Consider the following 26100-nt stretch of genomic DNA (forward strand, 5'->3'; position numbering starts at 1 on the left):
AGGGACTAAGTCCTAGCTTTCATTCTGACACTGGGTTGTAGTGCCTTTTCTCCTGTGTCAGAAGAATGCTGGAGTCACTGAGCCCTCAGTGAAGTAGTCACCATCCAGTTGCTATGGAGAGGTGGGATTCATGATGTATGCCTGCATGGCAGGTAGCCATGGGTATCTCACAGGACCTCTAGACCAATTTCCTCCGGCCATTTGGCTTGGAAGGAGGTGGACTAAGAGAAGAGGTGTGGGCAATCCTTGTTCTTCCCAGCTCATAAACAGCAGAAGGGTTGCTAATTTAAATGAGTTAGCAAGGCTAGAAATAAGTATTCTTCAGACACGTACAGAGAAGAAAGTGCTGCTTCTGTAGATGGCACATGGCTTTTACACCAAAACACTTTTTTAACTTCACCACAGCAAAATAAGCCACTATTCAAAATGAACAATTAGCTGATGTAACACCATATTGCAAATTCTTATTGTGTTATTGTAGAGCTGATATTGATGGGCTGCATGAGAGTGACACGAGGCTGTTTCATGCCAAATCAGCACCTGCAGCAATGTTGCTTCATGTATTGAGGCAATACAAATTTATTTTCCTACCAGAACATTAGAAACACATGTGTTACAGTTTCCTCACAACTCTCCTTGTCTTTCCGTATACTGCAGCTTTTTGCAGCACATAGCATCTATTATATATGAATTTTTCCTCAAACTACCCGCAGAATTATTCTGGCAAACTTCACAATGTACACTAAGGTCACTTTGTCTCTTCTGAAATGCAGCCGCTCTGCAGTGGCAGCACAGCACACCTGTTTTTAACATACAGCAATAAAATGTCCACGTTGCTGGAAATGATAAAAAAATGTATCACAGAGTACATTACTTGAGACATGAAGAGCAAGCTTTGGTAGATGTCATATTTTGTAGCTAGGAATGCTTTAAAACGAAAGGCTGAGCATCTACTCTTTTCAGATTCACATGCACCATTTGCAGAAGGTATGACAATAACTGAAAGCAGGACGGATCCTTCAAACCTGCTATATTTAATTAATTGACAACAGATTTGCATATCCACATTAGTATTCTCAGTAGAAGATGTTGAATACAATGCAGGTAATTATTACTTCTGAGAAAGCTAAGAAAGATTTTTTTTTTCTGGCAGATTAAAAGAGCCATGTCAAATAAACCTGCTAATGTAAAGACTTTGAACCAACACAATCAGTTTTTTTTAATCTTACAAGCTCTTATCTATAGCTCTTTGAGAAAGCATATTCCACCAATGAAAAGCTATATCAAGTATTTTCTCAGATAATTGTCATCCAGATACCATCAAAAGAGCGTAGTAGCTTAAACTTATAATATTAAACCACCTAATACAGTTTTTCTCCAAATAATCATCTATGTTTGCTATATCCCATACATTCATTTATATGCAAAATAAATTATAAGGCTCTCAAAGCTGCAAGTCGTAAGTCTTCATCATTTTTTCACCTGAGTGAAAAGCTGACTGATCAAGTGGACCAACAGACAACGGAGTTCTTGAACCTGGTGCAAAAGATGCCTGATCGTGATGCTGGGCCTGATCTGCCCCACTGGACTCAGGTATTCTCACTTTGCTGCCAATATCTGATGTAGACCTGCGCATTAAGAAAGAAAAAAAATAGAAACTTCTGTCATTGTGACTGACAGATGAGATTCATGGCCACATGTATGCCTACCAGCTACAGCTGATGACAAGCCAGCTAGGAATGACCTATCTGGTTTTGCTTTGGCGTGACAGAAGTTTGAAGAGCAACTGGAGAACAGTACGTCTGGAGAAGTCTGAGAGCGACTTCTTTAGCTTGGTCGCTACTTGGCCAAAGCATGTTACTGCCATCTCACAGAGACTTTGCTTGCTGCTTCAAATGCCTGTGACATGCAACACAAAACCCAAAACTTCACCCAAAACTATCAACACCAGACTGCAGACACTACCATATTACTAGAAGTATATATGACATGGTATCATATGGTAGGAGACTACTACGACAAGTAATGTTAACTGGACTTGGAAAGTACTAACGTCATTTGAAATGGTGTGTCCCAGTTGCTTCAGAACTAAAATCTAATGGATGAACAAGAATGTCAGCAGACAGTGTCTATGTCCTGAATATTTGCATGCAGTTCTGGTGTCATTAGCAGCCAGTCAGGAAAGTTTCCTCTGGCCTTGGTGCTCCACAGTGATGCTCAGCAGGCCTGCTGTGCCTTCAACTGCAGCTGGCACCAGGCAGCACCTAACAGCACAGCACTGGAAGCTACATGAGCTAATCCACCACAGAAATGGGAAAATTCCTGAAAAAGCATTTTATAGAGTGCCTTGGTGTGAGGAAGAAGCAAAATGTATGAATTGAGCTAAGGCAATCAGGCTTTTGGTAAAGGTGTGGCTTCAGAAACACAGGTTTGAAATATCTGAAAGCTAGGCAGAAATCCTGGATCCAGGGTACTGAGAAACATCTTGAAATTCCTCTATATCCTGTTGCAAGTCCTTACAATTGAGATAAGCAGGGAAAATGACAGTGCTAGTTATCTCTCTTACGGCTGCAATATACTGCACCATTATGTCAGTTGAGGCAAAGCATATTTTAAAAGAAACTGAAGCCTGGATTTCCTAATTTTATTGAAACTGATTAGCTAACAGAAGACAAAATTCATTGTTATTCCCTTCCTCTTCGTATTGAAATGAAACAAAACCAACCGTACCCTAGGCTGGATCAAAAGGAGTGCGACCAGCAGGTCGAAGGAGGTGATTCTGCCCCTCTATTCTGCTCTTGTGAGACCTCACTTGGAGTATTGTGTGCAGTTCTGGTGTCCTCAACATAAAAAGGACATGGAACTGTTGGAACAAATCCAGAGGAGGGCCACGAGGATGATCAGGGGACTGGAGCACCTCCCATATGAAGATAGGCTGAGAAAGTTGGGGCTGTTCAGCCTGGAGAAGAGAAGGCTGCGTGGAGACCTCATAGCAGCCTTCCAGTATCTGAAGGGGGTCTATAAGGATGCTGGGAAGGGACCCTTCATTAAGGACTGTAGGGATAGGACAAGAGGTAATGGGTTAAAACTTAAACAGGGAAAGTTTAGATTGGATATAAGGAAGAAGTTCTTTACTGTAAGGGTGGTGAGGCACTGGAATGGGTTGCCCAGGGAAGTTGTGAATGCTCCATCCCTGGCGGTGTTCAAGGCCAGGTTGGACAGAGCCTTGGGTGACATGGTTTAATGCGAGGTGTCCCTGTCCATGGCAGGGGGGTTGGAACTACATGATCTTAAGGTCCTTTCCAACCCTAACTATTCTATGGTTCTATGAATTTTCATTAATGTGTTTCTTTAAGTGGCTTGTAAATGCCCCTTCAGGGTTTGCCCCAGTTTGTATTACAAACAGTGGGATTTAGAGCTCATACCTATAATGAAACAACAGATAAATACCTCCTGAGAGATGCAACAGCCACAGGACCTGTTCTGGGAGGGACAGGCGGTGGAGGAGAGCCCATTACCATCTCAGGAAGCTGAGAAAATCTGTAAGCCTGTACAGGAGAGAAATAAATATTTTCTGAAACACCAATGGATCTCAGTCAAATTAAAAACCAAAAGCAAGTCAGAAATTAAGTACCTGCTTCACATGCTGGCCAACAGGAAGTTAACTTTTTGTGGCATCAATAGTAATTACATTTTATTTTAGAAATTACAGTGCTTGGGTGATTTTCAGATGTGGGAGTAAATGTGAACAAATGAGTTCAGAGCCCAGATGAAGTCTAATTAAAATAAAGCATATTAAACACTGTCTCTGTGACATTTGTAACCTTGCTGGCAAAACAGACCTGTTATGATTATGTGAGCATTTTCACTTCCTCCAGAAACAAAGTTTTTAAAGATTCAGAAAGCATCCTCAGAGCAGCATCAAGTGAAGTAAAGCTGCCTGTGAGCAATGCATATTACAACCTCTTCATTTCAGGCTTGCAGAGATGAAAAGAAAATCCTTCACAAAAAAAAAAAAAAAAAAAACAAAAAACCAAAAAACAACCAACTTTGGTAACATTCTAAAGCAATAACAAAGGTCTCAAACAGTTCTGAAAAAGTAGAGCAATTCAGAAGAACACAGGGCCAACCCACTAAGCCACAACATTAAGCATCTTGCCCATGGTAATTCTGGATTTCATCACTAATACATGTAAAGGACGAGTAATCATGTGCAAGAAATAATACGGCATCCGAGAAATGAGATGGAGGACAAAATTTTACTTTCTAAATTCTTTGTACTGCTATAGATTACAGGTTATAACTTTGATAAAAATACTCAAAGACAGAGGGATGACATTTCTCTAGCACTTCGTTGACACATTCCTTCAACACATTGCAGTTTTGGGCTGTTTTGCAGCTTTGTTGTTTTTACTGATGACGCTTCCAAGCAATGCACAGGATTAAAAATAAGATCAGAGCAATAGCAAATAACAAATGGTGGGTAGGCTGCCCAGTATCAAGACATCAAGACAAAAACTAGAGTCCAAAGTCTAATGGTGGTTCTTTAGATCTGTAAAGAGGTATGTATGTGGTTTAGTCAGTGAAGCTCCCTCCACAAAGAGCAGAGACAGCTAGAAACATGTTACCATGCCATGAGTCACTATCTCCTGCCTGTAGAAAGAGCCTACACCATTTACATGATTAGCTCAGACTTAACACCTACATTTAGGTTTGAATTTGGCAATATAAGTCCCACACTAAATATCAAAAAACACTATCTTTCAGTACTTATCTTAAATCTTACATATTTAGACAGAGTTCCAATAACTTCCTCCTCAAATTCATGCAAAACTGGGTTAACACACAGGAAGAGTAACTTAACCAAATACTAACTTTCTGATGTCAGTATCTCTAAGGGAAAAGCAATACACATCAAGCGTCTTTCTCCTGCCTCTCACTGAACCCCTATTATAGCAGGGCAGAGTTGCTCAAAGGAGTGTCTATGAAGGCATGTAATTTTTCCTTTCATGCCACAATGTCTCCTAATGTTTACTTCCAGCGCATTACAATGGTATTCAAAGAATTTCTACATTTAAGTGGAAAAAAAATAAATAAGGCAATGGTACATTCCCTAGCCAAGGGTTGGAAATACTGATTTTTAATGAAAGAATTGTATAGAAAAAAGAAATACTGATTTTGCATCAAAGAAAACCTCAATTAGATTTCTCCTAATAGTGCTGGACAGTGACTCTTCTGCATCTGCAAAGCTAGCAGGCTCTTGCAGGCTGAAGCAAACACTTCCTCTGGCTCCAGAAGCCTTTCATCCCACATCTTGCCCTCAGCATGCATTTGAGAATATGAAAGTAAGTATGAAATTAATTCCCCCCCCCCCCCACTGCTGTTTGAAAGGAGCAGTACACGAGCTAATGTTTCAGAGTGGTTGGTGACTAAGTATAAGATGGTGGATAAAGACACAGAGGTAGACTTGGGGGTTCTCTTGTGTGTTAGTGGATATGCCTTGGCAAATGGGTATCAAAAGAGACATTTTAAAGGATCACAGAGAACAGTTCACAGAGAGCAGAAACATGCTGTGGCTTGCACTGAATACCTGGGGGGGAAAAAGAAAATCAAATCACTTATTTTACTGTATACATAGGAGATGAACAATTTTGAGTGACAGGCAATATTCTGCTCATGGCTGCATGAGCATGCATAAGCCTATGCATGGGCAGATGGAATCCTGTTAAGGGGAAAATTCCTGTTAGGAGATCTGCTACACCATGCCAAGGAACAGTGCATCCAGGGGGACAGCAGCCAGCCGTCTTTGTGCTGACCTTCCACAGACACCAAAACGGATACGAGAGGATCTCCAACAACATTGCGAGAATTTCTCCAAGAATTGGGGCATTGGTTTTCTCCTGAATGCAACACATTAGTGAAAAAAAGTGTTCAGAGGCTAAATTAATCCAAAGATTTACTACAGATGCCTATTACAGGTTTGGATGAGCAATTAATTTCTAGGCTAACTGCTGTGATTATAAAAATAGTCATTTCACTGAAATTTGTACACTTGTAACTCCAACCAGCAAAAAAGAAAACTAAAAAACCAAAACAATAAAACAAAACAAAACCCAGCTGATTTCGCAGGAAATTTGCCTAATTTTATTCTTCCAAATGAGTTTATCCTTTAAAAAAAGTTCATCACTTGTTTTTCACAAAAACAACAAAACACAACAAACCAACAACAACAAGACCAAATAAAAAATAAAACTGGCCAAACAAAAATGAAAAAGAGAAGCATCCTGCATTGATTCCAAACTCTATTTTGTTGGAAAATAAGGACTTATATAATAACAAAGGATGTAACAATCACAGGCAGAAGTAATCACATATGAGATTCAGGACAGACTACACAGGTACCAGACTCCAGGCTGGAACTGACTTTTAAGGAAGGGCAAAAATAAATAATTCTTGGTTTGGACAGGTAACATCCTACCCCACATAACAACATGCCAGTGCTCAAGTATCTCTCATTCCCAAAGGTGCTGGAGACTGCTGCTCATGTCACAGCTCACCAAGCAGACACCTTTCCTATGTGCCAGCCACCTCACCTCCAGCACTGCCTGTGGCAGCACCTTCCCCACGGTTGCTCAGCGGAGGTGTTCCAGCTAGGCAAATGGCTGCTTAAGTGCAAAGAATGACAATTCTTCCATGTTTTTCCTACCTACAGGTCACTTCCCACACACATCTCAGCTGGGTATTTTCAATTCCAACCCTCTGTCCCCATCTGGGAGCAAGCCAGTACACAGTGTGGTTAAAGTACAGCTCGCATTTGTGAAACTGATACACAGCATGCTATAAATCAACAGCCTTTATCCAAAGTCCAGCAGCCCATGCCTATCCACGTCTGTGGCCATTGACTATCTGAAGGGAATTTTTTAACACTATCTTCAAAACACCAGAAAGATAAGGAAATGCTTAAAGGTGCTAAACACAAAGGTGATTTAGAAGAGTAATCATTTGTATCTGAAGTCTTAGAAAGCAAACGGTGATGCATTCACCAAAAAAGTATGGCTATTACATTAAAAGAAAAAAAAACAACATTGTGCCATATAATAAATTTTATTTCATTTTAGAAAGATTCTCTGAAGTGTCAAAGTAATTTGACTAGCCATTAGCTGTCTCTTAAGTTTGTAATCGAATTCTAACCATAAAATATGATTATATGCTCTATGAAGTTCATGGGATCAGTTTCAAAGTGCCAGAAACAACCTTTAGCAAGCTTTAAATAGCGCCAGCCTGAATCTTTGCAGGCAGTGCCATTAGCTTTCAAATATGTTCAGAATAGAAGAGAAAGAGCATCCTTTAATGTTGGTGGGGTTTCTTATTGTCTTGTAAAGAAGTCAATATTAATAGTTATTTTGAACTGAGGACATTATTCTGCATTAGTAAGGGACCCAGTCTGAAATGCATTCTTTAAAAATATATTCATTTCTGACAAAAAAATGCCTTAAAATGAGCAGCTTTTCACACTGATTTTGAAATATGGGCTATTTCTCATCTGAAAGCAATCATCTCTTGTTCAGATTTGTACCTGACACGTAAGAAGGAAAATATGTTGCTGAGTTTCACAATACTGTATGTGGGAATTTAGAGGTAGTTTCCCATGCCAAGGGTGTGCGTAATGCTACTGCAACTGCTGTCTTTATACCTACAAAATTCCATTAATAATTTGCACCCATGGATTTAAGTTCTTAATTCCTTTATTAATTCTGTGAGGTAAGGACATGTTAGCCACAACTGGAGGCTAGAAAATGAAGGGTAAAGAGTGACTTACATAAGGTTAACCAAGACACCTGTGGAATTAAACCATCTAGAGTCCCAAGTCAATAGCTATAATGCAAGATTCACAGTAACAGCCCACATTTCAGGTCACTCCTCTGCTCTTGGTCCACTGCACTCACTGCTCTTGGTCCACTCTCTTGCTCTTCAGTGATGGACCTTGTCCAGAAGCATTGGGTGTTGTGTGCCTACACAGTTTTTCTACAAAACCAGACTGCTTCCTAATATACATTCATTGAAGAAGAGGAGACATGCAGGCAGATCTGCTGAACAGCCTGGAGCTTAGTGCAGGCTGTTCTTTCAAGCACAACTTATACAAGATAACCTTGCTACTAAAATAGATACCGAGTATTCCTGCAAGAGACAGGTATGGGTAAAAATACATGCATACATCCCTGTACCCATACTTATTTAACATAAGCATGGCTTTACATCTGGTTTTAAGCATGGAAACAGGGCTACTTCTTTTAAAAATGTGTCTCAGAGCAGCATATTACAGTATACTAAAGAGAAGTTTCACTTACTGGTCTTGGTAAACTGTACTGATACACTTCTGGTCTGTATGTGGGTACCCACTGCACCCCTGCTCTAGGCCGGGTCATGGTACCAGGTGCACTGGTCACAACCTCGGAGTAGGGCAAGTGCGGTGCGGAGCTGTAAGCCTCCTGCCTGCTCTGTCCTCCATGGCCCGCAGAGGCCAGGCTGAAAGCCTCTTCCAGGAGCATGTGCATCTGCTGCCGAACCTCATCGATGGAGGGCTGAGAACTTAAAGTTGAGGTCTCTGAGTGGCCCTTGGCCTGACGGGACCTGGCGTAGCCCCGAGGCTCATTGACACAGTCGACATTAGTTTCTTCTATAATTTCAGGCTCAGTCTGTTGGATGGAATAAAAGCACATACACTTAAAAAGCTTTACAAGACAGTAATTGTGCTGCTCCACACAAAACAATCTCAAGCACAGATGTAATGTATACAAAGTCAGAAGCTGTGACAATGTAGACACATGACAAGTATTGCAAAGGAGTTACACGCTGCGGGCAAGTATAATAGCCTTTTATATCCTGCATTGTTTGCTGCAAAAACTATCAGGGACACTTTGTAGCAGACTAAATTGCCAATGATTCGCATCTTAAAAGCAATTAGAATTAATGTTTACATTCTTTTCTTAGTTGATAGTATCAATGGGAGCACAACTGTGCCAGGAGGAGCATGGCTCTCTATGTAGTATCACCACTACAAAGGACCCCTTATAAGGGACCACTTGCTACAGCTACAGAGACTGAAACGCTGTTTCCATTCTCACATGTTAAGATTTCAAGAGAATTAAAGTTTTGGTGTTTTCCTGAACTTTATAACTGAGTGAGGACTGTTAACAATGATGCCACAAACTAGGTCCTCTCCCCTGCAGAATTCTGACCCAGCTTGGTCATCTTACCTAGCCATCAAAGAGTAACTGAACAAAAATCTATCTAAATCTAATGTAGGAACATGTGAATGAAGCGTCCAGGTAGCACTTGGGCAGCTTAACTTGAATGATTACTTTTAGGGTAATTCCTTTTGTACAGATAAATCCAAACAGAAATCACCCCCTGGATTTTTTTGGTGTAATTCCAAGACAGAAGCAAACATCATATAGTAAGGACTTGATAGTAAATCCCTAACTTAATCTATATTCTGTAAGACTGGTTTTACAGCCTCTAGTTTTAAAAAACACATTTTAAACAGGCAACCTGAAAAAGGGAACCAATTCTTTATAACTCTTTAAATATCAGTAAAATGCATTTAAGATGCTAGGATAACTGGCATCAAGAACAGGTTACATACCTCCTATATAGCATGTGGTTAGAATTGTGCTAGCATTTTAAATAGCCACAAATAAATGAATACAACAGGATACCCTTATTAAAAATTCCAGCACTATCCTAATAATGTATCTGACTGCTCTGTAGATCTTAGTGTGGCGTACTTTTTTTTTCCCCATGTAACAGCGCTTTTCTACACCTGACTAGATAAGCAACTGTGTCCCTAACCTTCTACAAGTTATGTATGGTTTTATGCACTATAGGACAGTCATAGTAGATATTTCTTCATTTGCAGTGGAAAATATCAAATTGACTTTCTTCTTCTGTTATCAGCCATTCAAAGAGTTACCTGTTAGCCTAAAACCCGATAATTTAAATAAAATAGCTTAGCTGTTACAAGCATATATTTTGTACTTAATGAAAATATAGCAATAAGGAAAACTATTACAATAATTAATCATCTGCATATTAGAATTCAACTGTCATTTATATGATTATAGTTACATAGTATATTATACAACTTCAAAACCACAACTCAGTTCCAGGCTTCCTAAGCAGTACACAATAAGACTCTGGGAGGAGCAATATGACTGCAACAAGTTGTCTCAAACTGAAAAACTTTGTAGGAAATCTTCAGCTAAATAGTTTCCCTTCATTTTCTTCCTGAGTTTTGATTCCATCTTATTTGTGGTGTTACAGTAAATAAAAATAACATAAATTTTAGAAGCCTGACTATAAAATGCAATAGTAGTTTCTATGTGTGCAACCAAGAGTCTCTGAAATCATACTGTCCCAACTAGGTTATTAATAACCATGGTTCTTCTATTCCATCATACCTACAAAAATGTCAGTGAATGGAATCCCACAAGAGACCAGCTAGTATCCAATGCTGAAATTAATCAGGTTCTTTACTACAACCCTTTGGTGAAGCCATTAGGCTTCTATAGTGTCTAAAATATCTCTTATGAATAAAGAATGCATATAAGCAGTCAACATTAAGTCAACTTTGATTTATCCATATAAAAGTTGTCAAAAAGACTTTGGAGGAGACTGGTGATCGTTACTTTTCCTCAAGTCTTAAAATTTATTTCAATTCATCCGGTCACTTTCTGATGTATGTCTTTTGCTTTCCCAGCAATTGAAACATGCAAGTATCATAAACAGATGCCATTGTACATTAACATTACCATTATAAAAATTCAGATATTGTTCATACACAGTTATTGTATAAAACAAGGAAATGGAATTACATGAAGAAGGAAGAAAAAATCCTGTACAGAGATAGACTTCGTACACTTCTGGCATAACTCTACGGCAGCAACTATATCAGTAAAATTCTTCATGTGGACATTAATCCATTGAAGTTTTTGAGTTGCATTAATTTAGCTATGTCAATAAAATTATGCCAGTAAATTCTTTTGCAGATTGATCTGAGATACATATTGTAAGGCTATTTTTTTCCTTTGACACCAAAACCAGCCTAAATATTTTCTGCCATAGTACAAAGCTCATTAGCAGTCTAGACGTTCTAGACTTTTTCTTTATAGCACTTGCTCTACTCGCAATTGTCTGTGAATGTGTTGGAAGTAATGAACATGCTGATAAAGCCTCCTTAGTCTGCTTTCTTGGTGAAGATGATGATAGTAAACCCTGTTAGCATTATTTAAAATGGAGAGATAGGCACTGTTCAATAATAATCTATTTATAAAGGTGCTTTAAAGGCAAATAATATAATCAGAGTCAGAACAAACAGCATGTAACTATTGACCTGTCTGTTTTTTAGCTCTAGAAACAGAACTATGATTCAGAGAAATAGCACAAAAATCATTATAGGGAATGAAATATTAGAAAGCCATAATTGAAGTACTAGAAATTTTTTATGTAAAGGGAACCAAAAATACATAAATAAAAAAAAACATAGTGTGGAATGGCAGATTTCTGAGCTCTTACTCCCCTCTCCTATTTAAAGAGCAAAGCAAAATCATGCAGATCATAGACTCTCGTGATTTGGGTGTGCACACGAGTCTAGCAGTTCTTCAGGAGTTTTCTTAAAGGATCTGGGGTTTCTTAGTCTCCTTAAAATAAAATAAACCATTTTTCATTGCTGGGAAGACAAACCTCAACACATAACCTGGGCATGCTGGCTACAACTCTCTCCCCCACCAGAAAAAATAACAAACAAAAAAACCCCAAACTCACCAACAATGAAACAACAAGCAAATGAAAAATGCAACAATTTGTTAATCTGTAAAAATATCTCATTACTTGATTCATTAAGTTAATTATTTGGAACTGCTTCTAAAACAAGTGTTGCTATTCTTTGGCAGGACTTGCTGCTAAGTAAAATACTGGGAGGAAAAGGTTAGCAAGAGTCTGAGCGATCTGGAACCTTTAGAATGATAAAGTGGATGTCAAAAAAACAGTACCAGATGTTACTAGATGAAAAGGAAAGGACAGAGGATTCAGCATAAAATCCAGCACTTTTTCAGAGTCCTTTCCCATCTATTTTCAGAGGTCCGATTTCCAGAGGTGTTTAGTTACACCGTTGGTGAGATCCATATGAATTCCGTGCATAAATATGGATAGGAGCTTGCCTGTGGGTATCCAGGGAGACTAAGCCTGTCAGACACTAAGCACAGCTTGAGGAGCCTCAGACAGGACTGAGGGAAACCAGCCCACGCTGCAAGTGGAGGCTTGGGAACTAAATTTCAACATCCTCTCCCATTTCCCCCATGCATTTTTCTACTTTCAGATGAGAAATATATTCAGAATTAGAAGAGGTGCACTGCAGTGAATCTGCGGCACATCAGGCAAATGGAATTTTAGGTAGGTGACCAGTAAAAACACAGTGCAACGGACAGCTCGCCCAACTGCAACAACAGAAACAAGTGAAAGCAAACTTGTGTGTGGTGTGCACAGAGCTCAGAGTTTATCATGACTTTTAGAGTATTTCAGAATCTGCACCAGCTCATTAATCTACTTTCAAGGATTTAAACAAATTTTCCTTCAAATGTACTTTATAGAGAGTATATATAATATATTTAATTGCATTTAAAAAACCTTCTGCTATTTATGGCATATTAATTTTGAACTAATAATGTGAGGCCATGCCTGCTCCTAGAATGTTTTCAACTTTAACTTCAGAAAAATATCACCTGTGAAGAAACAGCTTTTATTAGCATATTAAAAAATTCCCTTGCTTTCTTGAAATATGATTTTCAGGATACTGAGGGAAGAAGGCTGGCTTGATGATGTTTTTATCTAAGAAAGCTTGAAAAATAAAGGAAATATTGGAAGGAAATCTTTTTGCAAAATGTAAAGCCTATTTCGACAGGTTGTACTTTCTTTTTCCAGGCTACAGTGATGTATTCCTCTGCCTCAAAGCAGTGCACCAGTTATCTCACTCACATGACACAACAGGACTCATGCAATCTGATGGGAAGCATCCACATGCAGGAAATAATTTAAGGAATATGACACCAACAACATGCCGTGAAGAATTCTGTAAGGGATTTAAACTTCCCTTGGCACATCCCCTGAACTTGGCACATTCCTTCACCTCGCTAAAAATGCATCCCTGACAGCAGAGAAAGAGTTGACAAAATGCTTGTTTAGAGGACGGACTTCCTTATTTTACAGACTGGTTTAGACCTTTTTTAGGGACTGATCTTCAGGGATTGCTAAGCTATAACTTTTTGTATACATGTCAAAGGACTAAAAAATTCTACATTAGCCCAGTGTGAGGGCTATTTTTTTCTTCTGACTCAAGAGAGCAGCACCAGGGCTACAGAACAAACAGGAGATTTTAATTGCAATGCAAAAAAAAAGGCACAGTATTATGTCAGTGGATTAGTTCTTAACTATCTAAATTCAAAATTCAGCACTTTGGCAAACAATGAGTTTCAGGGCAAACGTTTTGTTTGCATTTCAGACTGCAAAATGATGTACAGCCATAAAGTTTATGAAAGAGCCTGTGCTTTGAGTATCCTGAGCTTTTTTCAGGATGTTGAGTGCACACAAAGTACTGTAATGTTAAGCTCCCAATACCACTCTGGCTTGTAGCTTACCAATAGTTACCTGGTTTTAGGAGTAAGTTAAGACCTTGCTGAGAAAATTTCACTACATGTATCTGATAAACTCACGTCATATCCACTGTTACGGATTCCCCGCCTAGGTCTTTCTCGAGTCACAAGAAGATCCATCTCAGTTTCTCCTGGGCTAGGGCTGTTCAAAGACTGCCTGCTTCTGTATACAGAGTTCTTCAGTGGTTGCCTAGGAAATGTGAAACAAGGAAACAGTAAAATGAAAACAAAAAAGAGATAGGCAGCAGTTTTCAATACTTACCTTTATTCTAAAATGATGGGGTTTATAAAAATGCCACTCAATAATAGGATATTCTATCTATGTACATGTAAGTGATAGAAATCAGTAAGATTTTTCAAGAGATCATTAATTTTGTTTACTCTTAAAAAAACTAAAGCCACATAAAAGACATGAACATCATATGTAGAAGCTTTTCAGATTAAATATGTCCCAGGAAGATATGAGAACACTTTTGACCTCAGGTGATATGATTCAAATTCATAAAAAATAAATAGGTGCTATTATAAAAAAATAATAGGGCCTTTCACATACTCAGCTGAAGAGCAGGGATTTTGGTTGCTGATCCTGAGGAACAAGCAAGGAGTAGAATAACGCTCCACTGAAGCAAACACCCAGCAAAGTGAAAGGAAGAGACAGGAGTGGGAGGGAACTGCTTGCAAGATGCTGTTTTAAATAGCCAGTTTGGTAACTGGCCACAACTTTATCAGAGAGCTGTACTCCCTGGGATTAAACTGCTTCCAGCTGGGAAGCACTGGCAAGGGTATCCCTAGGTGTTGAGCCTTCACCACTGTGTGCTCAGAAGCAAGGGGAAGCAAATGTAATAGAAAAACAGCCTATAGCTCAATACCCAAAATAGCCTGTAATCTTTCCAGTGCAACCATTTCTTCTCCTGTTGGTTATACAAACCCAAATATAACATTCCTCTATAAGACATATATCCCAGCATAAACGCTTCAGGAGCAGTTGCCAAATTGTGATATGGGAACTTGATGTTTCATCAAGCTGCATCTTTTAAGAAGGCTACATCTAAACCAGAAAATTTTAAGAAATGTTGCTCTTGTAGTGTATCTGGTCATTACTCCCTTTCCTGCATACCCCAGAGAAGCGCTCCTCCTCCGCTTGTAGATCAATAACAGATCAAATAATGGCATGCCAGCTTCATTTATTAACACAGTAATCATGTTGTTGTTATATAAAGTTATCTTTGCCTAGTCATGCTATTTTTCTGGTTTGTGCAGTTATTCCCTTCAAAATATTAAAAGTAGATATATGCTGGGATATATTGTCTCTTCCTCTGTCTCTTGAAGACAGCAAGACAACTAACCCTCACAGACTGACTGGAAACATACACTTATTCCGTATTTTCTCAAGGTTGTCTTTGAGTAGCTGGTACTACCCAAGTAGTGGTGCTGTAGTAACATTGTGTGTCAACATTACTTTAGTCAGTTACTCAGGAGAAGTGAAAACATTCTTAGTGCATCACATTCATGCAAGTACATTTCTACATTAGAAAAGTTAAAAAATTACAAATATTTTTGCCTTTCAATCAAATCTTAGCAAAAGATTGCTGCTGTGCTAGTGGGTTCAACACAGTGGTGGCATGATTTTGACACTACAGCAGCGGAGGTTTTCAAAGGCACAGCATAGCAGTGTCTCAGCCATGACTGATAAATTTGTGGGAATCACAGAAGATTCAAAAGGGGCTATTGAAGGTAGAAGGCTTGGGTGAGTTTTCCAACATTCTCTTATGCTTGCCAGGTAACTTGAAAGAAAATATAATCTCATGCTAAGATTTCATTGAAGGGCAAAAAATGCTTGCATTAAAGTTAGGTGAGCCTGTGGTTGAGAGTCCTATTTGAGTTAATAAGTGGTGTAAAAATAAGGTCTCTGGAGTGAAATGTTTGGGACTGTCTGAATAATTACAAAGAAAGAGATCTACCACAATATTTCAGCCATTGGAAAAATTCTGTAAGTGACGTAAGAGGAAACCACATTAAGTAGACTGTTCCATTGAACAGTTACTAAGACTTCATGGTTTAACATCTTAAGAACTCAGTCAAATGTAAAGACAACAGAGTCTAAATTAATTCACTGATAAGAAACAATTCTTCAGATATTACAGATATGCTTAACAGAACTTTATGCCTTGACAGATTAGAGCAGCAGAAACTGGTTTGCAGAAATGCAGACAGACAGACATCTACATGACCAGACAGGATAAAACACAGGACAAAAAAGATACCAGTTTTACACTTCTGATTAAACTAAGTGTTCAGACACATACTTAATTTTAATGCAACTTTCAAAAACTTCTGTGCGGCTTAAAAGTCACCCAAATCTTTACGCACATGTTTGAAAGTCCCAAATGCACTGCCAAAGCAGAAGGAAAGCAGAGGTTTTGGAATAAATTTCCCCTATAAAAATATTATTGTGTAAAGTGCCTTGTTTCTTCCAAGACTATGTGGTCAGTATTACCAAAAAACACGGGGAGCTACGTTATGCTAAGGCTGATCAGATCTGACAACCTACATTAAAGGTCTCTAGAATTTCATGCATGTTTTACAATAGATCCATAAACAGTTGATGCAGTTGTGATATATTTTCTAAGGGATTCAAGTATACAGCTCTCTAATATATGCAGGTATTTGACCTGATTTAAAACTATTAAAGAAAATCCCAGAATAGTTCATATCATCAGAATGCTCTTAAAAATTGCCTTGAGATTACCAATTAGCTCATTTAAGAGAGTTTTATTAATGAGAAAGGAGTATGAACGCTAACAAATGGCATTCAAAAAGGGTTAGTAAGTGCCTTCTGGGAACAACCAGAACATTTCAAAACAGAAATTTTATGGTACAGGAGACTCCCAATGTACTAAGAGCACAAAGCTGTTTGTTCTTGAATCAATCAAATTATTTAGTAGCAATGTCTTTTTTAAATTTTAAATATAATTTAAAACAAATCCAAAATGTAAAGGTGATCTTGAGTAATGTAATCAAAGGCACCTTCATTTTCTGATGTGTTTTGGAAATGCTGTAGTAATGTGATTTAACTTAGTGGAATATATACAAAACAGAAAAGAGTATAATAGACCTTCTCTCTAGAAACTATGACTTTTTTTCAGGTTTTAATTGCTGTAACTGTAATGTATAAACAATGATTGAAAGCAGAAAAAGTCAGAGATCAAATCTTTTCAATTTTATGCTAGCACAGATTGTTTTAAAAGCAATTTTATTTTGTTACAAAAATACAATGGTATTGATTCATAAACCCACATTGCCTTGTAGTATTATTCAAGGTTTTCCTCCAGCAGTGTGCTGGTTTAGCCACCTTATTTTTAGTTAGAAAAATGAAGACAATAATGCTGTTATATGTGTTACACCATATCAAGTTCAGTTCCAAGTCTTAGTACAGAAATTTTAGTTAGACTTTGGAACTGATTTGTTTGCAAACATCTGCAACATCTGTGAAGTTCATTAAATGCTTTGTGTCTTTACAGACAGAGCATCAGAAATTATTCTTTGCTCTTCCTATGTAGGGACAGAGACTGTATATTTAACAAGTAAATCTGGCAGTCAGTCTTTTATGGTTCAGCTACACAATGAAATCATTCCTGTATAGCAGTATACCTGCCTTCAAGCAGTTTATATCCGGCCAGTGATCACTATCTCAAATAGTCTGTGACAGGTTTACACAACACATTGGAAAGCATGCAGAAAAAACATATTCCAGGACCTTCCAGTACATTGGCACATGAACAAGCAAACATCAGTATACTGAACAAAAAGCAGATGGCTAGCATTAAAGCTTCATGTGTCATGTTTCCTACATGATATGAGATGTGTAATAAACATCCAAAGTAACACAGTCCTCCACTATGTGTGCAGCATGCGATCATACCGATGTTTCTACTGTTCCATCTTTACCTTCTGGACAGACCATGCAGACAGAGCATGACTTTTGTGCTCTGAGGGATCAGTATTTTACTTTTCAGTGCATTTGGAGCAGTTTATTCCTCCCACACTGGAAAACTGCACAACGAAATGATGGCCCAGACTCTCCAGGAAGGACATAACATACAGTTAAGCCAGCATCTTTTTCTGCATTGACCAGCAAAACCCTGGGAAATGGCCCATCAAGGTCAGTATCCTGCAGTCATTTAACTCTTAGACCTGTTGAAGTTCATCTGGTCACAACTTTTGCCCGTATTCTGAGCCAAAACTGCTTTTATATTTTGCATTACAGTCTTTTTCATCTCTGTGCCCCAAGGGTAACTGCTGAAGTTGCACTGTGTGCAGAGACTGTGTCACCACCAATGCTTTGGCTGCAGTCATGTGTTGTGCTCATAGGAAAAACTTGGCCTGAACTTCCCAGGAGATGAGATGCAAGAATGTGCCTCCAGGCAAGAGGGTCATTTCCAGAGGAAATGTAATTCAGCATCCCTTTTTCTCTCATGAATGTTGTGATTTAAACTCTGTCACCCATGCAGTCTCGCTCACTCACTCCCCCAGCTTCTTCCCTCCCCCCAGCTCCTGGAGGGATGGGGAGGAGAATCAGAAGAGTGTAACTCCCATGGGTTGAGATAAGAACAGTCCAGTAACTAAGGTATAACACAAATCACTGCTGCTACCACCAATAATAATAATGATAAGGGAAATAACAAGGGAAGAGAATACAACACCTCAACACCCACTGACTGGTAATACCCAGCCCAACCGAGCAGTGAAATTGCCCTTCCGGGTAACTCCCAGTTTACATCCTGGGCATGACGTGCTGTGGTATGGAATACCTCTTTGGTCAGTTTGGATCAGGTGTCCTGTCTCTGCTTCCTCCCGGATTCACCTCCTCCCCAGCAGAGCATGAGACTCACAAAGTCTTTGATCAGAGTAAACATGACTGAGCAACAACTAAAAACATCAGTGTTATCAGCACTGTACCCAGGCCAAAAGTCAAAAGCACAGCACTGCACCAGCTACTAAGGAGAAAAATGACTGCTACTGCTGAACCCAGGACAATGGATCAGTTGCTACTGCTTCGACAAGAACCAGAGCCCTCATAGTGCAAGGTTCAATGGCACTCTCCTATAATCCTTCACACCTCCCTAAGTATGAGGAATCTGCACACTGTGTCACTCCTGGGGTAGGACTGGTATGATCCCCTCTTTTCAGCGTGCCAGCTTGTGTTTCAGAAAGCACAAGCAACAGAGCAGGTCCACCCACAAGCTCAGGCAGAACCAGGATGCGCACTCCCCCCTCATTTCTAAAATTGAGAGATGAATGCTACTGATGTGCCATCCTCAAAAGACAGTGAAGTGTTAATCAGACGTTAGTACTGTTATACAATATGTTAGTTTCACATCACAGATAAGCAAATTATGAATTTCTCTGTAAAAGGCACAGGAAGATCACCAGCTACAGGTATAAACACAACCTTATATACAGGTATAAACACAGACACCATCCCTGCAGGACATACTGAAATACAGGGACGACATACTGATTGTGCTCTTGTATGCCTACTGCAATATATTCAGATGAAAATAATGACAAAATAACACCACCACTGAACTTTGGGAAAGAGCAAATTCAGATGCTAACATCCTGGCTTTAGTTCACTCGCAGTATTACCAAGAACATGCCTACCACTTTTTCTTTTTACTTGACTTGGAAAATTACTCCCAAGAACTTGCTACAGCCCCTTCCCATATATTTTTTTTTTGTCTTTCCTTTTCTTTCTTTTTAAACATATTGCAGCTTTACCAGATGACATATTATCATAAATAATCACGGGTTATATGAATTCTCTTCATAAAGAGGGAGGGGCCAGCTGAGCACACAACAAACAGTTGGCTCATCAAGAACAAACCCTTTGATTCCCTACAACCTCTGGACATCAACTTTTCTCCCAGGCAAAGAAAGAACTGTATATAGACTCACCTGTTCTTTGGCTCAGCAAACGGGGACGAGACATCTGCATCTGGACCCAAAATGTGGTCAAGTTCTTTCTGGTTTTTTTCATACATCCTTTTTCTGTCTGTCAGCCCCTTGTTATTATCAACCTGTGGGAAATCATAGTACCCCTTCCTCTTGGCTTTCAAGCGCAGTTTGTTGCGGTAATGTTCTATATCGGACTTCTGCTTCAAAGCCTTGTTCACCTAAAAGACAGAAAGATGTTGAAAGGATGGTGCTGGGCTGGCTACTTCCAAACAGTGCTATCGGAGCATGTTTGATGCACTGCATGTGTCATTTTACAGAGCGCATTTTGCACCACACCGTGCCATCTGCAAGCAGTGAGGAGCTGCAAGTGAACAGAGTTGCTGCATTTTTGTGCCTTGGCAGATGGTTAAATAATTTTAGCCTAAAAAATATGTACCATTATAACAGTGACTCAGATACACCCACTGAAGAAAAACACTGATGATGTTAGCCAATTGTTGTGACCCAACACAGTGCATGCTTTTGGGCATCACAGGGAGGACTCACTGATGAGAACTCTTCCAAGGTCCTGTACGTAGAGAAAGATAGCGCCCTTGACTACACAAAACCTTAAGTAAGTCATCACTGATGGCAGGGGAAGAATTCCTGTGAAATATCATCATGTGTTCCTTTTATTTATATGCTTCCTTACAAATCTGTTATGGGTCCCTTATTTAAGGACAAGATCCTTAAATAAACTGATGTTTGGTCTGACCCAGTACAGGTCAGGTCCCATGATGCTTCTAAGTACTGAGAAAATTTCCTCCCTGCTTCAAATTGCCAGTTACATGGAAATGAGCTGTTTACTTGGGCTCTGTGTTTCCAGAGTCTTCTCACAAATTTCAAATGTATGTACAAGAGAGCATACAGCACCAAATGTGCCATCCTGCTGACTTACAGAAATAGATGCTGAAACCTAAACAAACCTTTCTCCGAGTTTGGAAACCATGGGGCATGTCAGGGCTTAAAATACAAGTAGGAAATAGAGCACAACAGACTGCTCTAATCCAGGCCCACATGGGAAGCCTGATGACATTGTCTTTTACTCTGTCTTTGGCAGCAGCCCTCCTTGTTGCTTTTAAACAGCATCAGACAGTTTCTGGCTGATCTTTAAATGACCATTGCAGTGTCTTACAAACAAGTGTCTTACAAACAAGACACCACTCTGGCTTGTCCCCACTATGTTCAACAACTATAACAAAGCCTCAGACCTCTGTAAATGAACCAGTCTTGCTTAAATCTACATAAAAACATGAATAATCAAACTCCAACAAGTATTGGATCCAAAGCATAGTTTTTGGCCAACACCTGGATCAGACACTTGTGCCATCCCATTTTGTTCCCAGGAAACAACTGTATCCCTCTGTGCACAGGCTGGAGTGCAGACTGAGCAAAGCCATGGTGCTGCTGCATCCCCTTCTTCTCTGAATGGGATGCATTGCTCAGTATACATAGATCAGCTTGGTCCCCAGATGATCTATATACATTTCCATGCTCATCCACAGAATTCATGAAGACAAAGATCTTATTCTGCTCTTGGCCTTCATTACTCATTTTGTTAAAAAGAATATGATAGCAGAGAAGGATATTGGGAAGGTAGAAATATAGATAATTGACTCTTCCAAGGTCACATGCATTCATAGGTGCATTGTGAAAGAGCAAATCTTAAATACACAGATCTCTGAGCCTGCAATGTTAATGGGACTTTATATAGAATCAGGGTGAAAAGCTTTTATCGGTCCTCAAGTCTAACAGGCTTCAGATTGTTTCACTCATGGATGTAGCCAAGGAAACAGCTGGAGACATTATCTGACAGCCTTTACCTCTCCATTAATGACGGCAGATTCCTGGCTCCTCTCTGATGCAGCATGAACCGCAGGTAGAGCCACAGGTTTGATCGCTATCAGCTGCACTGATCCCGAAGAGGTGTCAAAGGGGTCAATGGCAGATTTGGCAACGTTATCAAAGAGAATGCCTCCTTCCTCTTCATCACTTATGGGCACTAAAGCACATCAAACTTATTCAGCATAAAGACACAGATATTTTTACTGCATGTTCATAGTAAAATTCAGCAAGTACATGCTTTAGATTAATTATGTGCTCAGTACACTTGAGGGGCAGACCTGGGAGACCTTTACACCGAAAAAACTCCCATTAAATTACTGACAACATTATGTATTCAAAGTATTACCTGTCACTACCCTCAAAAAGGTTGATTTCCAATTTGCACTATTAAGATAGAAGAAAAGGAGGAAAAGAATGACACAGAAAAATGTATGAAAATGACAATGAAAGTCAAAGTACATCTTTTCCTAAGTTTCACGTGGAAACATACACACACAAGTCTCCCCATGCCAAGGCATCAGTAGTTACACCTGATCTAACACAAGAGTGCAGCTTTTCTTGTCTTATATTGCAAGAGCGTGGTCATTCTCAAACTCTGAAAAATAAACCTACTAATTTTAGTAAAAGTCATAAATGCTAAAAGTGATATCTGTTAAAATGAAAGCATCACTGATGTGTGTTAAAACATGCTTAAGAAACTGAAGGTGTAGAAGTTTATTTTGGCTTACTGCTTTGCAAAGCAGTACCTCAGGTGGCTATAAAGTTAAACCATTAAAATTTATTAAGAGACAGGAGAAGGCTTCTGAAAAAATCTTGAAAATTAAATGGCATGGCAAAGCATCTTCAGTTTTACATTTCTACCTAAATGGGTAACACACACACAACTGGGCCCTTTCTCCTCCATGTTTTGTTTGTAAGCCTGCATCGCCTTGTCAGCTGTTGAATCTTAAACATTTTTATCCTCATTTTGAAATAGAAGAATGACTCTAAAGCACAAGCACATATTCTACAAAGAAATCTTTGCACATATTTTTGAATTATTATGATATTAGAAGGAAGAATTTTTGCTCCATCTCCTAACTGACAGGAGCAGAGATCCTTTGCTAAAGAACAAAGTGGTCTGCTCTAAATTTATTTCCTCTGAAAAGACACTCCAGTTTAATATTTAATCAGTGCACAAATTATAATGGACTTGTATAAACTCAGCAGTTTAGACAGCCAATTATGTTGGTAAGAAACTATTTGATAGTGTGCAACACAAAATATGAAGCCCCTGAGTAAGCTCGTTATCTTCCTATAATGAAATGCCTATACTCAGTATGGGCTGGAGTTGACACCACTTGAATGCTTGAGAAATACATGGGTTAAATCACAGAATCACAGAATCACAGAATCCCAAGGGTTGGAAGGGACCTCAAAAGATCATCTAGTCCAACCCCCCTGCAAGAGCAGGGTAACCTACAGTACATCATACAGGAACTTGTCCAGGCGGGCCTTGAATATCTCCAGTGTAGGAGACTCCACAACCCCCCTGGGCAACCTGTTCCAGTGCTCTGTCACTCTTACAGTAAAGAAGTTCTTCCTGATGTTAACGTGGAACTTCCTATGTTCCAGTTTACACCCATTGCCCCTTGTCCTATCACTGGATATCACTGAAAAAAGCCTAGCTCCATCATCCTGACACCTACCCTTTACATATTTGTAAACATTGATGAGGTCACCCCTCAGTCTCCTCTTCTCCAAGCTAAAGAGACCCAGCTCCCTCAGCCTCTCCTCATAAGGGAGATGTTCCACTCCCTTAATCATCTTTGTGGCTCTGCGCTGGACTCCTTCAAGCAATTCCCTGTCCTTCTTGAACAGAGGGGCCCAGAACTGGACGCAATATTCCAGATGCGGCATTACATATTGTCCCTCTGGCTCCATGGAACTATCCAAATACGACAGAGTCTTTAGTGGGTCTGAAATCCCTTTGTGCCTCCTGGGGCTATTCAAACACTGAATTTGTATAGGCTCGCAAACCTGGCTCAGTGAAATTAACTGCTGGACTCCCCCTGATGACCATGCTGCCAAAGATCAGCAAAAGCAGTCAAATGAAGAGATGCCTGCCTGTCACAGACCACATGTGAACAGGAAGGCTTTTACACTACGAGTATAAACGTGAAGCATGGACATTCCTCCCTGGAGGCATTTTGAATCATTTCAGGTCTCATGTAAGTCACCAAATGCAGTTCTGAAAGATGGGTCTTGTCCGTAATTTGCCGCTGAAACTTCCATGCTACCTTAACAAGGTACCTCTGCTGTGACACAACCATCTCTAAGAGAGAAAAAGTTTGTTTAAATTGTGTTCTTCACCAACGAAGATTGTGTCTCATAATAATTACAGCTTAGGTGAGCCTGGATAGTATCTCATCAGTGATCCAAGTACCAAGAAGTTGTGGAATCTCTTCTCCTTGGATGCCTGTCTCTGCATTTGCCCGAGCCAGGCATACCCAAAATCCCTGGCTAAGCATCAACTTCCAAAACATGATTCTTTCCCAGCATTCTCTGTGTACCCTATTTCAAGCAGAATGAACCAAGAAGCACCAATGTGTTTCCTCTGCAGTGTTCCAGGACTGCACTTGACCTCAGCAGTGATCTCCAGGTACCCACAGAGAGAATGAGTAGCTACAGAAGTGTGGATTGTCTCCTCAGGCCTCATTTCAGGATCAGAAACCATTTTTTGCTTAATTAAATAGGATTCCTCTGGTTCAAAGACTCATTAAAGAAAACTAAGAGTAAAAAGAATCAGGAATCAGAGATGACAGCTACTTCTGATATGCTAACACCAAAGGGTGGTATGTTAACACCAAAGGGCACCCTCAGTATCAGCCCCCTCAGTTGTCTCCTATATCTACTGCAGTGCTATTGGCATGAAAATAATGGCCAAATGAACCTAGAAATCGCAAGTATATTCCACCTTAACTTAGCATTTGTTCACTAATTGGCAAGTATAATATAAAAGAAGGGTGGTTTTTTTTCCACTGCCCTTTTTTGCAGAGTCTGTGATCTTCAGTTACTGGCAAGTGAACCATAAGCAAGTAGGATGGGAATTTTAATATTTCTTAAATCTCTTTCCATGATAATTTTCAGCAAGCATTTGTAACATAATTGAACCACAGCAATTTGGAAACCAAAGGGAGCCCAGTGAAAAGTGGAAGCCCTCAAGTGTTTATTTCTGCTGCTTCTCCCTGCTCCAGGCCTGTCCTCCAGCCAAACCCCTCAGTGGGCAAGCAGCTGGCAGGCACAGGAAGCTTCAGAAAACTGTGTAGGTATTCTTTACAGTCATTCACAATAAGCACGTAGCAACATAGATTTCATAGAATCACAGGTTAGGATTGAAAGCACCTTAAGATCATTTAGGTCCACTCCACCTGCCACAGGCACAGACACAATGCTTTTAATTTCTGTCTTTAAATGAATACATACCATCATTATTATGGATTCACTGTTCTACTCTTGCTTGCATTGTCTACATGCACACAAGAAGCAAGAAGTTCAGCAGCACAAAAGGAAAAAAAAAAGCCTTAATCACCTACTTAACAGTAATTTCCCATGTTTGAAACATCTTGTGCTAGATATATCATGCCACATGATCCACCGAGAGTGAATTACAGTTCCTAATCTTCCTGTGACTGAAGTATATGAAGATCTATCCAAAGTAGTCATTTATTCAGGTTGATCACTAATTGTAGTGAAGATCAATGTGACACTGGGTTTTTGAAGAGCAGGACCATCACTTTATCTCCACATCACTGCGGCAGCCGGTATACAAGATTTGGTAAAGATACTTCAGGGGTGCTACCAGATTCGGGTGCAGCTCTGCGTTACTGCCAGCAAGGGATGCCAGCAGGTGGTGCCACTGGTCCTCCAACCAGCTGGAAAGGAGTTGCAGAGTTGTGTCTCTGAGCTGTTAAGGACCAGTTAGACAGATGGAATATATATTTTTTTTATCTAGTTATTAATTTATATTAAAAATAAATGTACTTTTTTCAGCCTAAGATTTCAATATGAAGGCCACCCAGGATTTTGTCTCTTCTCTCTTTCCCTCCACCTTGTCCTTCATCCCCTTCTCCCAAATCAAAATATGTTGGGAGAAAAACTGAACTGAAATACTTACCTGTACAAAAACCAGTAAGGAAATTTGAATCACCCGTGGATCAGGTAACCTTACAGTAAATACCTGAAACAAAGATATGTGCTGTCCTGCTCGGAAGCAACAATCAGACCAACTTTGGAAGTCTTCAGAAAAAGAATGACATCTCTGATGACCTCAGATGATCTTAAGGTCCTTTCCAACCCTATCCATTTCATGACTCTATCAATAGAGAAAAACACAGAAAGCCAAGATCTGGGGAACACTCTCAAGCAGGTAAATGTGCTTTGGCTTTTCTTAGGTCATTAAATGAGCAGCATTAAAAATTTTCAAAGAATTATTTTGTATAAAGGGAATGCAACTACTGTAACCATACATACAGTGGATACGTACAGCAAACTGTCACAGATCTAAAAGCAT

The 26100-nt window shown here is 39.5% G+C and overlaps 1 protein-coding gene across 1 annotated transcript in view; it reads right to left on the reverse strand.

Moving 5' to 3' along the window:
- KIAA1549L (KIAA1549 like) overlaps positions 1-26100 on the reverse strand; it is a 71515-nt gene that overhangs the window by 6035 nt on the left and 39380 nt on the right. The window contains exons 15-20 of the mRNA XM_065685812.1: positions 21527-21705; positions 19665-19882; positions 13767-13896; positions 8349-8696; positions 3451-3548; positions 1483-1628 (exon numbers count right to left, since the gene is read on the reverse strand). Of these exons, the coding sequence (XP_065541884.1) occupies positions 1483-1628; positions 3451-3548; positions 8349-8696; positions 13767-13896; positions 19665-19882; positions 21527-21705 (1119 nt within the window). The remainder of the gene's footprint in view (positions 1-1482; positions 1629-3450; positions 3549-8348; positions 8697-13766; positions 13897-19664; positions 19883-21526; positions 21706-26100) is intronic.

This window comes from Lathamus discolor, chromosome 6 (assembly GCF_037157495.1).
Source record: "Lathamus discolor isolate bLatDis1 chromosome 6, bLatDis1.hap1, whole genome shotgun sequence".
Classification (NCBI taxonomy): domain Eukaryota; kingdom Metazoa; phylum Chordata; class Aves; order Psittaciformes; family Psittacidae; genus Lathamus; species Lathamus discolor.